Raw genomic sequence first — 15,770 nt, 5'->3', positions numbered from 1 at the left:
TTACAATGGTGTGTTAGTTTCTGCTGTATAACAAAGTGAATCAGCTATACATATACATACATCCCCATATCTCCTCCCTCTTGCTTCTCCCTCCCACCCTCCCTATCCCACACCTCTAGGTGGTCACAAATATGCAACAACTATTTATTGATCATCTACTACATGTCAGACACTGTGCTAGGTGCTGGGGATATGATGATAAGCAAAACAGTCCAAAATCCCTGCCCCCATGGATCTTGCATTCAAAGTAACACCACCGTGTAATAACCAGACATATCTGCATTGCTCTCTCAGTCTTATGCTGGTTAGATTTTCCCCCGTTTTAAAATGTCTGAACCACGGAGGTCTTTCTTAGGAGAGATGGGCAAATGACCAAGGGCAGAGTTTTCTAAGGATCTCCCAACACGACTGCTCCTGGTCCTACTGAAGTAAATAGCAGCTGTAAGAAGAAATACAAAAACTCCTCCTCACTAGCATCTACCTACAATGATAACATTAACAATAAATCCCAAAGTTTAAAGAAAACAATTTCCTAGAAATCACTAGAAAAAATGTTGTCTACAGATACCAATTGTGTATTCCTTTTGTTATAAGACAGAGTCCTAAAATCATATTTTAAAAACGTCCTTCCCCAACGTGCAGCCTATTTTTTTTGGTTTTCATCAAGCTACACACACACACACACACACACACACACACACACACACACATTCCTTTTATAAGTGATTTTCAAAAGACCTTTCTTCTTTTTTTTCTTTTTGGCCGCACCACGCGGCATGTGGGATCTTAGTTCCCCAACCAGGGATAGAACCTGTGCCCCCTGCATTGGAAGCACAGAGTCTTAACCACTGGACCACCAGGGAAGTCCCAAAAGACCTTTATACTTTAAAAATATTAATCAAGCTGATATTTAAGGAAATAATTGATACTCTTTTCTGTTCTGTCAAGATATAGGGTCCTTGGATGACCGTATCTGTATGGGTAAACTGTTAACTGTCCTCACAAGAAAGTTGAAAGAATTAGCAATTGAATGTTTATAAACTTTTTTGTTTCTTTGAAAGTTGTTGCAATTATTATTACAATAGGATTAAGTTGCAAATATTGAAGAAGTTACAGTGATAGCACCTAGCTTAGTAGTGGGCACTTGATTTAAATAAAAAGTTGATGTACATTTCCAAATGATGAGTAGCTTAGAAATAAAATTATCTCACTATATAGTCCATATCCTTGGAATAGGTTAAGCACTTATTTGTATTTCAAGAAGACTCTCTTTTTTTTCAGTAAGTACTAATATATTCTACAATTCTCATTAATTCCAGACAAAAGAAGCATTCATTGAAACTTTACTTAAGAAGTAAATTTCCTTTTCAGTAGGGTTAAGAAATTGGGAAATCACTAGAATTCAATTCTGTGATCTCTTTCCATTCAGCAAGGATGGACAGCCGTGGACCTTGTTCACAAATAATACAACAAGCTGGCCAAATGCCACAAGTGTATGGCTCCTTGACATTGCAAATTCATGGTCAAGTTGAGGCTCAACTCCACTCAGACCGGTCAACGATTGGTCTTCCCATTGCAATACTTTGGTCAGAGGAACCTGGAGCAATTAAAGTCATTGTCTTTTATTATCTGTTAACTTTTTTTTTTTTTTTTTTTTTGCGGTACGCGGGCCTCTCACTGTTGTGGCCTCTCCCGTTGCAGAGCACAGGCTACGGACGCGCAGGCTCAGCGGCCATGGCTCACGGGCCCAGCCGCTCCACGGCATGTGGGATCTTCCCGGACCGGGGCACGAACCCGTGTACCCTGCATCGGCAGGCGGACTCTCAACCACTGCGCTACTAGGGAAGCCCATATTATCTGTTAACTTGATATCATCTCTCCTAATCAATGGCTCTACAACTGAGCTGTATGAAAATGTGTTTTCTAAAACTGTATAGTGCTATACTAATAATATTATTTTGTTATTCTAAATTGGTCAGGAAAAACCTTTTAGTCATTCTGTACATACTTCGGAAACTTCTCTGCTTTTGTAAAATATATGTTGATAGCACAGGATGTGTTAGTCTTCCCCTGTAACACAGAACGTACCAGCCTCTCCTGATTCTGTAGCACAGAGTGTACGAGGTCTCTCCTAGCCCATAGCACAGGGTGTATCAGTCTTCCCTCAGTCTATAGCATGGAGTATTCTAATCCTCCCCCAGTCTATAGGATAGTCCCTTGAATTATCTTTACTTTAAATGATAAAGTGTTAAGTTGTATAATATAATTCATAGTTAATGAACATGCAGATATTCCAAACAACAAAAAAGTTTTTTGTTATTAGTGTTAGAATTTTATTTTCTCTTGTAATTTATAGAACCTCATACAACGCAACCCAAAGTAGACTTAGAACTAATGCTCTTAACAAAACTCTTAATAAATATTGGGCTTCTTAGGACCATTGGGTTATGCTTAGTACTACATACATACTATTTGAATGGATCTCAAGTAGGATAAACTGAAAGAAATACACACCAGGACACATCATAATTAATCTTCTGACAACTAAAGGCAAAGAAAAATCCTTGAAAGGAGACAGAGAAAACACCTTCGCTATAAAAGAAAAGCAATTTGAATGACAACAGATTTCTCTTCATAAGTCATGGAGGCCAGAAGGACATGGCATCATATTTTTCAAAAGCTGAAAGAGAAAAACTGTCAAACTCAAATCCCATACCCACCAAAAACATCCTCTAGGAATTAGGAGAAAATCAAGACATTCTCAGATGAAGGAAAACTAAGAATTTTTGGCCAATTGAACTACCCTAAAAGATTGGCTTAAAATCATTTCTCTGAACAGAAACAAAATGATAAAAGAAGAAATCTCAGGAAAAAAGAATATGATAAAAATATGAGTGAATACAATAAACTTTCCTTCTCCTCTTGAGTTTCTACATTATATTTCATGGTCGAAGACAAAATTATATCAAAATCTGATATGCTTCTAAATATATGTAGAGAAACAATTATATTATATATGGGTGAGGGTAATAGCTACTTTTGCCTGATAAAATGGTGGACTTTACTGATTGATTTTCAAATGTTGAGCCAAGGCATAAAGGTTTCTATAGTTCATTTGAAATGGTAAATTATGACAAAATTTAACACCCATTTACCATACTCCCAGAAAAATAAGAAAAAGAGAAAATGTTCCCAACTTAATAAAGAGCAGCCATAAAAAAAAAAACCTATGGCTAACATTATACTTAATGGTGAAGGACTAAATGCCTTCCTGCTAAGATTGGTAGCAAGGCAAGGATGTGCATTCTCACTATTTCTTCAACATATTGCTGCAATTTCTAGCCAGAGCAATAAATCAAAAAGAGGAAATTAAAGGTATACAGATCAGAGAGGAAGAAATAAAAGTGTTCCTTTTGCAGACAGCACTATTGTCTACATAGAAAGTTCCTAGGAATCTACAAAAATCTATAATTAATAAGTGAGTTCAGGAAGGTTGCAGGATACCAGATACATATAGTAAAGTCAATTATTTTTCTACATACTAGCAATGAACACTTGGTCACCAAAATTAAAAATACAATATTAGTTACAATCACTCCAGGGTGGGGAGAGAGAGAGAGAGGGAGGGTGATAGAGGAGAAATACTTAGTTGTAAATGTAACAAAACATGTATAGGACTTATATGCCCAAAACTATAGAATGCTGATGAAAGAAATCAAAGATCTAAATAAATGGAGAAATATACTCTCTTCGTGAATTGAAAACTCACCATAGTAAAGATGTCAATTGTCCCCAAGTTAATATAAAAGTTTAATGCAATTCCTATCAAAATTCCAGCAAGAATTTTTATAGATATAGATAAGATTATTCTAAAATGTATATTGAAAGGCAAAGAACAAGAATAGCTACAACAATTTTGAAAAAGAAGAATAAAGTATACTTTATATAAAGTACTAGCTATAGTAGTATTTATGGCATAGCTAAAAGACATTATACAGCTACAGTGATCAAGACTGTGTAATATTGGCAGAGAGAGAGACACATTGATCAATGGAATAGAATAGAGAACCCAGTACTATACTCATGCAAACACTCTAATTTTTAACACAAGTTCAAAAGCAATTCAATGGAGGAAAGATAGCCTTTCAACAAATGCTGCTGGAGCAATTGGACATCTGTATTTCTGTAGGGAAAGAAAAAAAGAAAAAAAACCTTGATGTAATCTCATACCTTCAACAAAAATTAACTCAAAATGGAGTATACACTTAAATGTAAAAGTATAAAACGTCTAGAAAAAAATAGGAGGACATATTTGTGCTCCAGGTCTAGGCAAAAAGTTCTTAGACTTGACACCAAACTCGTGATCCATAAAAGGAAAAATTTATAAATTGGACTTAATCAAAATTAAAAATTCTGCTCTATGAAAGCCCTTGTTGAGAGGATGAAAAGATGAGCTACAGAGTGGAAGAAAATATTTGCAAACCACATATCCAAAAGAAAAGACTAGTATATAGAACATATTAAAAACCTGTCAAAACTCAACAGTTAAAAATCCATTTAATTAGAAAATGGACAAAAGACATGAAGAGATATTTTACAGAAAAGGATACATATATGGCAAATAAGCACAGGATAAGATGTTCAACATCATTAGCCATCAGAGAAGTGCAAGTCAAAATCACAACCAGATATCACTACATACTTATCGGAATGGGGGTTTTTTGCTTGTTTTTAGAAAATTGTTTCCATACCTTATTTTATTTTATATTTTATTATTTTTTGGCTGTGTTGGGTGTTCATTGCTGCGTGTGACCTTTCTCTAGTTGTGGCAATTGGGGGCTTGTCTTGTGGAGCATGGGCTCTAAGTGCGGGGCTTCCATAGTTGCAGCACACGGGCTCAGTATTCGCAGCGCACGGGCTCTAGGATGCGTGGCCTTCAGTAGTTGTGGTGCGCGGGCTCTAGAGCACAGGCTCAGTAGTTGTGGCGCACATACTCTGTGGCATGTGGGATCTTCCCAGACCAGGGATCAAACCTGTGTCCCATTGATAGGTGTATTCTTAACCACTGCACCACCAGGGAAAGTCCTTGGAATGGTTAAAATGAAAAATTGTGACCACACCAAATGTTGGTAGGGATGTGGAGAAACTGAATCACTTATATGTTGCTGGTAGGATTTTAAAATGGTACAGCCACTCTGGAGAACAGCTTGGCAGTTTCTTTAAAAAGTAACCATTCAACAACCATATGACCAAGTAACTGCAATCCTGGGCATTTTCCCCAGGAAACAGATGATGTATATTAATACAAAAACCTGTGAATCGATATTAATAGCAGTTTTATTTGTAGTATCCCAAACTGGAAACAACCCAGATGTTCTTCCATGGAGGTGTGTTTAACCAAACTGTGGTGCATCCATACCATGGAATATTTATTACTCAGCAATAAAAAGGAACGAACTATTGATACCTGCAAAAGCCTGGATGAACTCCAGAAAATTATGCTGAGTGAAAAAGCCAATCTCCAAATATTAACATTGTGCTATTCCATTAATACAGCATTCTGATATGTTGTATTACGTATGTATCTACAAAATTATAGAAATGGAGAACAGATTAGTGGTTGTCAGGGGTTAAGAAGGTGATTGCGACAGAGGGGAAGTGGGTGTGGTTATAAAAAGGCAACAGGAGAGATCATTGTGAAAATAGAAATATCCCGTATCTTGATGTATCAATATTCAGTATCCTGGTTGTGACATTGTACTATATAGTTTGGCAAGATTGTACCATTTGGGGAAAGCCAGGTAAGGGGTATATAGCATCTCTCTGCATTATTTTTTACTTCTTGTGAATCTACAAACATCTCAAGATAACAAAGTTTTATTTAATAAAAACCTTAACAAAAACCTCCAAGTACCTGACTTCATGAAGCTTACAAGCAGGGGGGGATAGATAATAATTTTAAAATTACCGAAGTATATAATTCAAATCATAACCTTGTCTAGTTATAAGGGAAAACTTTCCTGACTTTTGAGTGACGTTTGAGATCAGTGCTGAAAGATAAGTAGGAGTTAACTAAGCATGGGGGAGTGGGTTGTTGAAGATCTTCCAGAACTGAGGGAAGAACACATGTAAAGACGCAGGGGTGGGAAAGAGCATGACACATTGGAGTAATGAGAAGAAGGCTGAGAGGCTGGAGCGGTGGACAAGAGGATGTGAGATGGTGTCAGATGAGACTGAGTGGTTAGTCCAGATCAAGCAAAGGCTTGTGGGCAGTTTCAGGATTTTGGTCTTTTAGAGCAGTGGAAGAAATGGAAAGACTTTAAGCAGGAGAGCAGTTTGCTCAGAATGTTATTTTTAAAGGATAACTCTAGCTGTGCTTTGGGGCGTGGATTAGGGAGGGGGAGTAAGACTAAACAGGAAGCTAATTCCAGGTATCAGATGGTAAAGCTGGGATTTGGTTAAAGCAGTAAAAGTGGAAAGAACTGGATGCACTTGAAAGGTATTTAGGAGGTAGAATTCACAGGATTGGATTGCTGTTGTAAGGGGGTTTTAAAGACCATTTCAAGATTTCATTCTTTAAAAGCTAGATAGCTGGTGGTGCCATTCTCTGAGATAAATATTCAGGTTTTACATTAAAGACCACAAGTTTGGCTTTTTATATTTGATTTTGAAGTGACTTTGAGATATCCAAGTGGAGATGTCCCATAGACAATTGGATATATAAATTTGGATGTCAGAGAATGATTTGGGTTGGTGGTATGAATTGAGAGTCAATAGGGCAATGGATGTGAATGCCATCATATAGAGAAAGAGCTTAGAGTAAGACCAGATCATAAGACTGAGCCTTGGGAACAACATTTCTAGGCTAGGTGGGGGAGGATAAGCCAAGAAAAGAGACTTAGCCACATGGTCAGAGAGGTAGGAGGGAAACCAAGAGAGTCAAAGAAATTAGGGAGAATTTCAAAGAGTGTTTACTGTTAACTAATGCTACTGTGAACTAATGCTGAAAATCTTGGATTTAGCCTTATGGAGGTCTTTGGTGACCTTGGCAAGAGCTGTCTGGTGAATTAATTGGGGAAGAAGACAAGTTAGTTTGTTAAAAGCTATGTAGTAAGCTGAATGACATATAGGAGCATTAGGATAAATTTCAGTTATTGAATATATGTTATAGATAATATATACCACTGGGTGAATAAGTCAATGCATTGTAGCTACTATTATTTCCACTATTCAGATTAAAAAAACTGAGTCCTAGAGATGTTAATGTCATATAACTATTAAGTATTTAAAGTCAAGATTTGCACCTGTCGTCAGCAAAATGTTACTTCTCTAAATGAAGACATTATCAAGTAAGGAAAGATTAATTTTTTCATTGATTTTTCACTCTTATTTTTTCCAATAAGCTGGGACAGAATGTATGACCTTTGAATACCCTAGAATTTAGGCTTATTGATTGAAAAAAAGAATTTAATTATGGAAAATGTCAAAATACACAAAATTATAAAGAATACCATAATCAATTAGCCATCAGCAATTATCAATTCATGGCTTTTCTTGTTTAAAGGATACCCTCAACTATCATGCTCCTCCCCTGCTTCTGCTCTCCCTTATCTCAGTAGATTATTTCAAGGAAAATCCGAGACAAAGATTTTTCTAAAGTCAATCCTATTTTTTTTCAGTGTTGCCCATTTTTTCTGCTGAAACTTCCATGGGGCTTTCAAATAACCAGTTAAGCCTATCTGATAGTTCAAATATAAAAGCAGAAAATAAAATTTTATTTATAACATATTTATACTTATAAAATATAATATATAACACCTGAAAGTTATGTTTTTTAGAGCAGTTTTACATTAATAGCAAAATTGAACAATATGTACAGAGATTTCCCATAAACCTCTGCTCCCACACATGGTTAGCCTCCTCCTTTATCAACATCTCCCTCCTTTATCAACAATGGTGCACTTGTTACAAGTGGTGAAACTACACTGAAATATCATTATCACCCCAGATCTGTAGTTTACATTAGTTTGTATTCACTCTCGGTGTTCTACATTCTATGGGTTTGAACAAATTTATAATGACATGTATCCACCATTATAGTATCATACAGAATAGTCTCACTTCCCTAAAAATCCACTATGTTCTGCCTATTCATCCCTCCCTCCCAAATTTATGCCAGTTTTGATGTTACCTTTTTCCTTCCAACCGGTGATAAAAACCATTCATTTAATTGATTAATAGACAACAAGTGAGTCAGCTAAACTGATGTATCTTTTGATGTTTCATACACCCTTTCTGCCAGCTGTTTATTGTAATGAAATGATCAGAAAAAACTCATAAGTTTCCAAATGTATTATTTATTTTAACTTATAAAGACACAGCTTTGGTCATCATTACTTAGAGCAATGAGATAATGCTAATAATAAATAATGGATTTGTATTTTTCTGGGTACAATCCCTACATCTTAAACACCACAAAGCTCTTTTGGAGATCACTTGTCCGTGGGCCCTAGGAAATCATGGTTCCTCTGTGTGCTTTATGTGACATCACAGTCTACGTGACGGACAGCCCATGCTACACCAGCTGCCAAAGGCTGAAATGATCAGAAAAAGAGTGAGAAGATGTCGCCTCTCTTCGCTCTCTTTACAAAGGTGACAAACTCTATTCTTTCTCTAAATTCTTACCAAAGGTGGATACCATTTTTCTTCACTTCAATTAAAAAAATTCTTTGTTTTTATTTTTAAAATAGTCTAGGAGTGGGATTTAAGAATTTAGGTTTATATACAAATACTGCATATTAATAAACATTTATAAATAGGTTGATGAGTATTCAGTATGTATGATAGATACACAGCGGTTTGAGTGAAAACATATCAAATATATTGAAAATAAATAAATTTTGAGATTTCACATATTTCTCACTTTGTAAAAATTTGTTTTGTGTTTAGAAGAAAGTTGAAATATATATAGCCCAGAGCTAATTTTCAGGTTGGACTCTCTATAGCCCTAGGTACTTTACCCAAGTGTTTCAGGGGTTACTTGGAGGTGACAGTTGACAGTTTGGGGGTAAGAATACTGAGTTAGTGGGGCTTGCATTTTTCCTGTTTTTTATTTTTCCCCAACCAGAGTGGCTCTGTTGTATGTATTATCTGCGCAATACCTTGTTAAGTGAAAGTGTTCTCCATCTAAGCTTGAAAATCAGTGGTCTACAAAAATAGCACTTTGATGGAATCATATGTCACTGGAAGGCAGCATTCAGGGAACCACAAATCCAGAATAGAAATAGGGAACAGGTGTTCCACTTTATGTGACATTTTATTTACTATGTTCAGAAAAGAAAGTAGGAAAACAAGTATTGCGGTTAAGATAATAATATTCATGTACAGAAGAGTATGATGAACGTGCAGTATTTCTATAGAGTGTAGTTTAACAAGAAACACAAAAAGGTAAAATGGTACCATGCAATGTTACTCAGTCAAGATAATCCAAGTTATAAAAATCTCATTTTACCAGAAAAAGGATAAACAGAGCTACAAATAGGTCTTCATTGTATAATATATATAAGCCCTTCTAATAGAATTAATGTGCAAAATTATTATTTTAAACATCTGAAAACATGCAACATTGCATCAAATATGTTATATCATATAATTACATTTTATTCAATGTTTATTATTATTAATTTAGAGCTTATCATTAATTTGTTCATTTATTTACTTTTTCAACATAGGTTTATTGTAAAGTGATAGAAATACAGAACAGAAAAAGTTATGATCCTGTCCCCAAGAAAATTCATCTAACGGGGCTGAAAAGAAAACTTACAAAACAAATATCTTGGAACAAATGAGTTGCAGAAATGTGTTGTACATTTTGAAATGAAATGATGATTGAGGGCTGGCAGGGCTGGGGCAAGTTTCATGGTGGAAGAGAGCTGCTACTTGTGAGAAGGACAGGGATTTGCAAATTGCGGTGGAAAGTAAAGGGATGCTAGGCAGGGAGATTGCTGTGAGCAAGGAATACAGTGTGAAGATCTTTCACAAGAGGCTGAAGGCTTGCAGGGGGGAATGATGGGAGAATTGATTGGAGCAGGTTAGGGTGAGAGGGTGAAGAGACTATTTTCAAAGCCATGGTTCTCAACCTCCCTTAGTGAAGGCAGGGTGACAGTGTATATTCCTTTTAGGGTACCTATTGAAATCACTAAAAAAGATGCTCCTACCCTCCTCTTTCAGTTTGTTCGGGCTGTTATAACAGAATACCATAGACTGGGGGACTTATAAACAACAGAAATTTATTTCTTCACAGTTCTGGAAGCTGGGGAGTTCAAGATCAAGGCACCAGCAGATTTGGTGTCTGGTGAGAGCCTGCTTCCCGGCTTACAGACAGCATCTTGTTGCTATATCCTCACATGGCCAAAGGGGATGGGGAGCTTCTGGGAACTCTTTTTTTTTTTTTAAATAAATTTATTTATTTATGGCTGCGTTGGGTCTTCGTTGCTGCACGCAGGCTTTCTCTGGTTGTGGCGAGCGGGGGATACTCTTCGTTGTGGTGCACGGGCTTCTCATTGCGGTGGCTTCTGTTGTTGCAGAGCACAGGCTCTAGCCGCGTGGGCTTCAGTAGTTGTGGCATGCGGGCTCAGTAGTGTGGCTCACGGGGCCTAGAGCGCAAGCTCAGTAGTTGTGGCGAACGGGGTTAGTTGTTCCGCGGCACGTGGGATCTTTCTGGATCCGGGCTTGAACCCGTGTTCCCTCCATTGGCAGGCGGATTCTTAACCACTGTGCCACCAGGGAAGCCCATGGGAACTTTTTTATAAGGGCACTAATATCATTCATGTGGACTCTACCGTCATGACCTAACCACTTCCCAAAGGTCCCCACCCCCAAATAACATCATACTGGGGGTTAGGATTTCCAACCTATGAACTTTGGGGGACATAAATATTCAGTCTATAGCACTTTCCACCCCAAGAGATTCTTTATTTAAAAAAAAAATTTTTTTTTTGGCCGCAGCCGGTCTTAGTTGTGGCACGTGGGATCTTCACTGAGGCATGGAGGATCTTTCATTGCAGCACGTGGGCTTTTGGGTGCACCACCCGGGCTTCTATCTGGTTGTGGTGTGTGGGTTTTTCTTTCTCTATTTGTGGCGCGCGGGCTCCAGGGCGCCTGGGCTCTGTAGTTTGTAGCACTCAGGCTCTCTCGTTGAGGCACACGAGCTCAGTAGTTGTGGCGCCAGCTCAGTTGCCCCATGCGCGGCATGTGGGATCTTAGTTCCCTGACCAGGGATCGAACCTGCATCCCCTGCGTTGGAAGGCGGATTCTTTATCACTGAACCACTGGGGAAGTCATCCCATCCCCACCCCCAAGAGATTCTGATTTTCCTCTTCCATTGCTGCCTGGGTGAGAATGTATATGGTGTAATGGAGGACACTATTGGTTGGCATGTGCTGCACACGTGAAGTTTGTGGCGTTGGGCTGCTGTAGGGAAGAGGAAGTCAGTGAGGGTTTTGGACAGCTGACTAATGTGTACAAGGAGGGGAGCATTGGCTAGTGGTGTGTTAGATTTGGTGGGAGAGACTGAAGGCAGGGAGATGTTAAGAGTTGGCTGCAATTGTCTAGGCATTGAGGAGAGAGAAAGAATAGGATTTGGTATTTGCATGTTTGATGGAAGGGAAGGTGGAAGCCAGGAAAAGCAAAGTGGACCAGGCACTGTACTAAGCATAACCACCTTTCAAAGTAGGTATTGTTTCTATTTTACACAAAATAAAATCTATAAAGATGTAATACAAATTGAAGTAATACAGGATTTAAGTGGGAAAGTTAGGCTTCAAATTCAGGTCCGTCTTACTTTAGATTCTGCTCTAACATACTGTGCTTTTAATTTTGGATTTCTGAGACTAATAGAAAAAGGGACAACTGGAATGGGGATGATTTTAGGCATAAGATGAGTTTGTTTTTGAGGTTTGATGTGCTGGGAGATTGTTCATCAAGCATCTGGAAAAGTATCATTTGGCTTAGAGAGAGCTGAGGCATATAATATTTGGGACTTTTTTCATAGATGTGACAATTGATGAGGACTCCAGGAGAGACTATAAAGAACTGAAGAAGAGAGAGAGGACAAAGGCTTGACTACTAATAATTAAGTGTCCAGGTTAGAATGAAGTAGGATCAGGTATAGAAAAGCCAGAAAAAGAATAGAAAGTTATGAGGTGAAACAGGAAGTGTAGTACCACCAAAAATAAGGAAAACACTGTATAGAGGAAAAGATTGTCAAAGCTGTTGAATACTTCAGATGTCAAGGAGACAGGCTTAATCTAGCCATTAGGACAAAAATAGTTGGGGTCAGTAGTTTCAGAAGAGGATTCACACAGGAGCCAGTGTGTAATGAATTAAACAATAAGATGGTGAAGTTAGGGAAATAGATCATCTACTAAAGTCTGTAGTCTCTTATTTTGAGATACTGAGAAAAAGAGAAAATGTGAAAGGAATTAGTGTATGGTCACTAGAAAAAAGAGCAGTGCCTAGGGAAGGTTTTTTGATAGGGAAAACTGGGCATCTTTATAACTCGGTAAAGAAAGAGACAATTGAAAGAGTAGAAGTTTGAAAGGCAAGTGAAGAAAGGAAAATGACTTTCTTAAAGGAAAAAAAAGTTTTAATTTGAAGAATACTAAAAATAGTAAGTAACGCCTATAATCAACCACTAAAAATTATATAAGGTAAATTGAAGGCCCTTCTTAAGTCCTCTAATTTACAAACCCCTCTCCCATTTTACCTTCCCTGTTAATGGTTTGGCAGAAATATATTCTAGGTTTTTCCTTTATTTAAACAAGCATCTGCCTTTCTCTTTGCATCTGTTCCCAAAAGCACACTTTTTGTTAAATTAAAATAAAATGATGCTGTATAATGTTTTCAAATTGCTTCTTTCATATCAATCATGGAGATTTTTCTAGGTCAATACACACAGTCACATATCAAATCCATTTTATTCTTTTTAACAGGTGCATAATATTCTTTTGTTTGGCCAGACCATAATTTATATCAAAATCCCTTCATTGATGAACATTTTTTGGTACATTATTTCTAGAAAACGGGTTGCTGGGTGTGGTGGGCTGAATGGAGCCTCCAAAGATATCCACACTCTAATCCCAGGAATCTATGAATGTTACTTTGCAGATATGATTATTAACTTAATCACTGCAACTGGATATTGCAATGGGAAGATTATCCTGGATTATTTGTGTAGGCCCTAAATGTAATTACAAATGTCCTTATAAGAGGGAGGCAGAGGGAGATTTTACTATAGAAGAAAAAGGCCATGTAATTACAGAAGCAGAGAGAAGCAGTGCCAGAGAGATAGAAGATACTATGCCACTGGCTTTGAAGCAGGAGGAAAGGGCCAAAAGCCAAGTAATATAGTTAGCCTTCGGAAGTTAGAAAAGGCAAGGAAACAGATTCTCCCCGGAGCCTCCCGAAGAAACCAGCCTTGCTGAAACCTTGATTTTAGTCCTTATAACTCATTTCAGGTTTCTGGCCACCAGAGCTATAAAAGATAAATTTGTGTTGGTTTAAGCCACCAATTTTGTAGTAATTCAGTATGACTTCATCTGAACTTGATTACATCTGCAAAGACCCTATTTCCAAATAAGGTCATATTCATATGTATTGGAGGTTAGGACTTTAACATATATTTGGGGGGACACAGTTCAACCCATACACCTGTTAAAAAAAAGTCAATTCATCTGTAAGTGGTTTTACATTTTGATTTCTGGGAACTTGTCATTTAATGCTGGAATTATTATTGCCTCACAGAAATTACACAATTCTTGGCTGGATTTGGGATTTCAGGAAATCCCGGAGGGAATAGGGAGGATGGGTGGGTATTTTGAGGATAATGAGTCTGGTATGGATCAGAGAGTGTTTCAGAATATATACATGTAGCACATCACTTTTATAAAATTAGTGAGCAAAACAAAACAACATATTTTTCCTTTCATTTATTCTTGTTCGTTTTTTAATTTTTATTCTATATTGGAGTATAGTTTATTAACAATGTTGTGTTAGTTTCAGGTGTACAGCAAAGTGATTCAGTTATACATATACATGTATAAATTCTTTTTCAAATTCTTTTCCCATTTAGGTTATTACAGAGTACTGAGCAGAGTTCCCTGTGCTATACAGTAGGTCCTTGTTGGTTATCTATTTTGTTTTGTTTTATTTTATTTTATTTTTGGCCGCCCCACACAGCTTGTGGGATCTTAATTGCCCGACCAGGGATTGAACCTGTGCCCTCTGTGGTGAAAATACAGAGTCCTAACCACTGGACCGCTCGGGAATTCCCTACCTATTTTAAATATAGCAGTGTGTACATGTCAATCCCAAATTCCCAGTCTATCCCTCCCCCCACCACCCTTTCCCCCCGTTACCATAAATTTGTTCTCTAAGCCTGTTTGTCTTTTAAATAAGTTCATTTTAATCATTTTTTTTTGATTCCGCATATAAGCGATATCATATGATACTTGTCTTTGTCTGATTTACTTCGCTTAGTATGATAATCTTCAGGTCCATCCATGTTGCTGCAAATAGTGAAATAACATATTTTCACACACACATATGTAGAATATGTGTGTGATATTTGAATACGCTCTAAAGAAAAGCAGCAAAGTAGGGGGAAGAGGACAGCAGGGATGGCATAGGGAGGACCACAGAGGATTCTGCAGTGTGGTGACTTCACGGGTGTTTATTATTAGCCTTCATTATTTAATACCTTTTGCATGTATTAATATATAATAAAACAGCAAGTATGAGTTAACGCTTTAATGTAAAATTGTGCCTATATAACACAAAATTTTTAAAAATGGCATAGAGATGGTAGAAAATATGTTTTGAGAATTGAGGTTCATGCAAATAAGGCCGGAAATCTACATTGGAAAGCGGCACAATCTGTTTCTTCAGGCCAACTTTTCCAGGTGGTACTTGGAAAAGCTGACGGATGACAGAGCACCGGGTAAACTCACGCTAATTATGAAATCGTGAGTAAAATAACTTGTGCTTCTATAAAACTCAAGCACCAAAAAATCAGGAGGCTCACAAGGTGAGCAGAAGAATTCCCAGAACCGCAGTTTCCACACTGTTTCATCACCCTACCAGTAAAAACCCTCTCGGAGATGTTGCATCTCCGAAAACACTGTTTTCCCATTCCAAAATGACGACTCCGGCGTCACAACTTAGGTATAGCGCATGTCCGGAAGTTACGCAACCCCATAAGGCAGCGCGCCCCTATCCGTGGGGAGAATTTCCGCCATTTTTGAAAATCGGGGAGGTGCGGGGCCAAGTGTCGCCGCTGCTGCGATGGCAGCGTTTGCTGTGGAACCCCAGGTGCCCACGTTAGGTGAGTAAAAAACTGCTTTTCCTCCCTAGCATTGCGATGCACGCCGTAATCTTGGAAGCGGGCAAGCCTGAAAGGCAGTAGTCATAGGGCTCTCGTCTCTAATTTCAGCCTCAGAGGGGCAGCCTCTGGCTCGCACCCAACTTCTTAGTCCGCCCCCTACTCGAGGAGTCTACACCCAGCCGCTACCAAAGCGGCTCCGGGAAAATGCGGGCCCCGAGGAGGGCGAAGAAACGGCGGTCTTGTGGTGACTCAGCTGTTTTGTGCCCCCTTACGCCGGAGCCAGACCTATCCATACCTGGGACTCCGCCAGCGCGTAGACGTGATGCTAGGTTCCGGGATCCGGGGAAGAGTTGGTGGGAAGGAACTCACCTGTGAACACCTGGGTGGG

General features: G+C 38.2%; 1 protein-coding gene across 2 annotated transcripts in view; it reads left to right on the top strand.

Annotated features, from left to right (window-relative positions):
- The first annotated feature begins 15,282 nt into the window (after positions 1 to 15,282).
- NUP35 (nucleoporin 35) overlaps positions 15,283 to 15,770 on the top strand; it is a 36,571-nt gene continuing 36,083 nt past the window's right edge. The window contains exon 1 of one of the 2 annotated variants that reach the window (XM_030850248.3): positions 15,283 to 15,382. In XM_030850248.3, coding sequence (XP_030706108.1) covers positions 15,343 to 15,382 — 40 coding nt within the window. In that variant the 5' untranslated portion in view covers positions 15,283 to 15,342. The remainder of the gene's footprint in view (positions 15,383 to 15,770) is intronic. The other variant, XM_030850257.3, reaches the window with a different exon arrangement.

Source organism: Globicephala melas, chromosome 7 (assembly GCF_963455315.2).
Source record: "Globicephala melas chromosome 7, mGloMel1.2, whole genome shotgun sequence".
Taxonomy (NCBI): domain Eukaryota; kingdom Metazoa; phylum Chordata; class Mammalia; order Artiodactyla; family Delphinidae; genus Globicephala; species Globicephala melas.
This window is presented reverse-complemented; position numbering and strand designations above follow the sequence as displayed.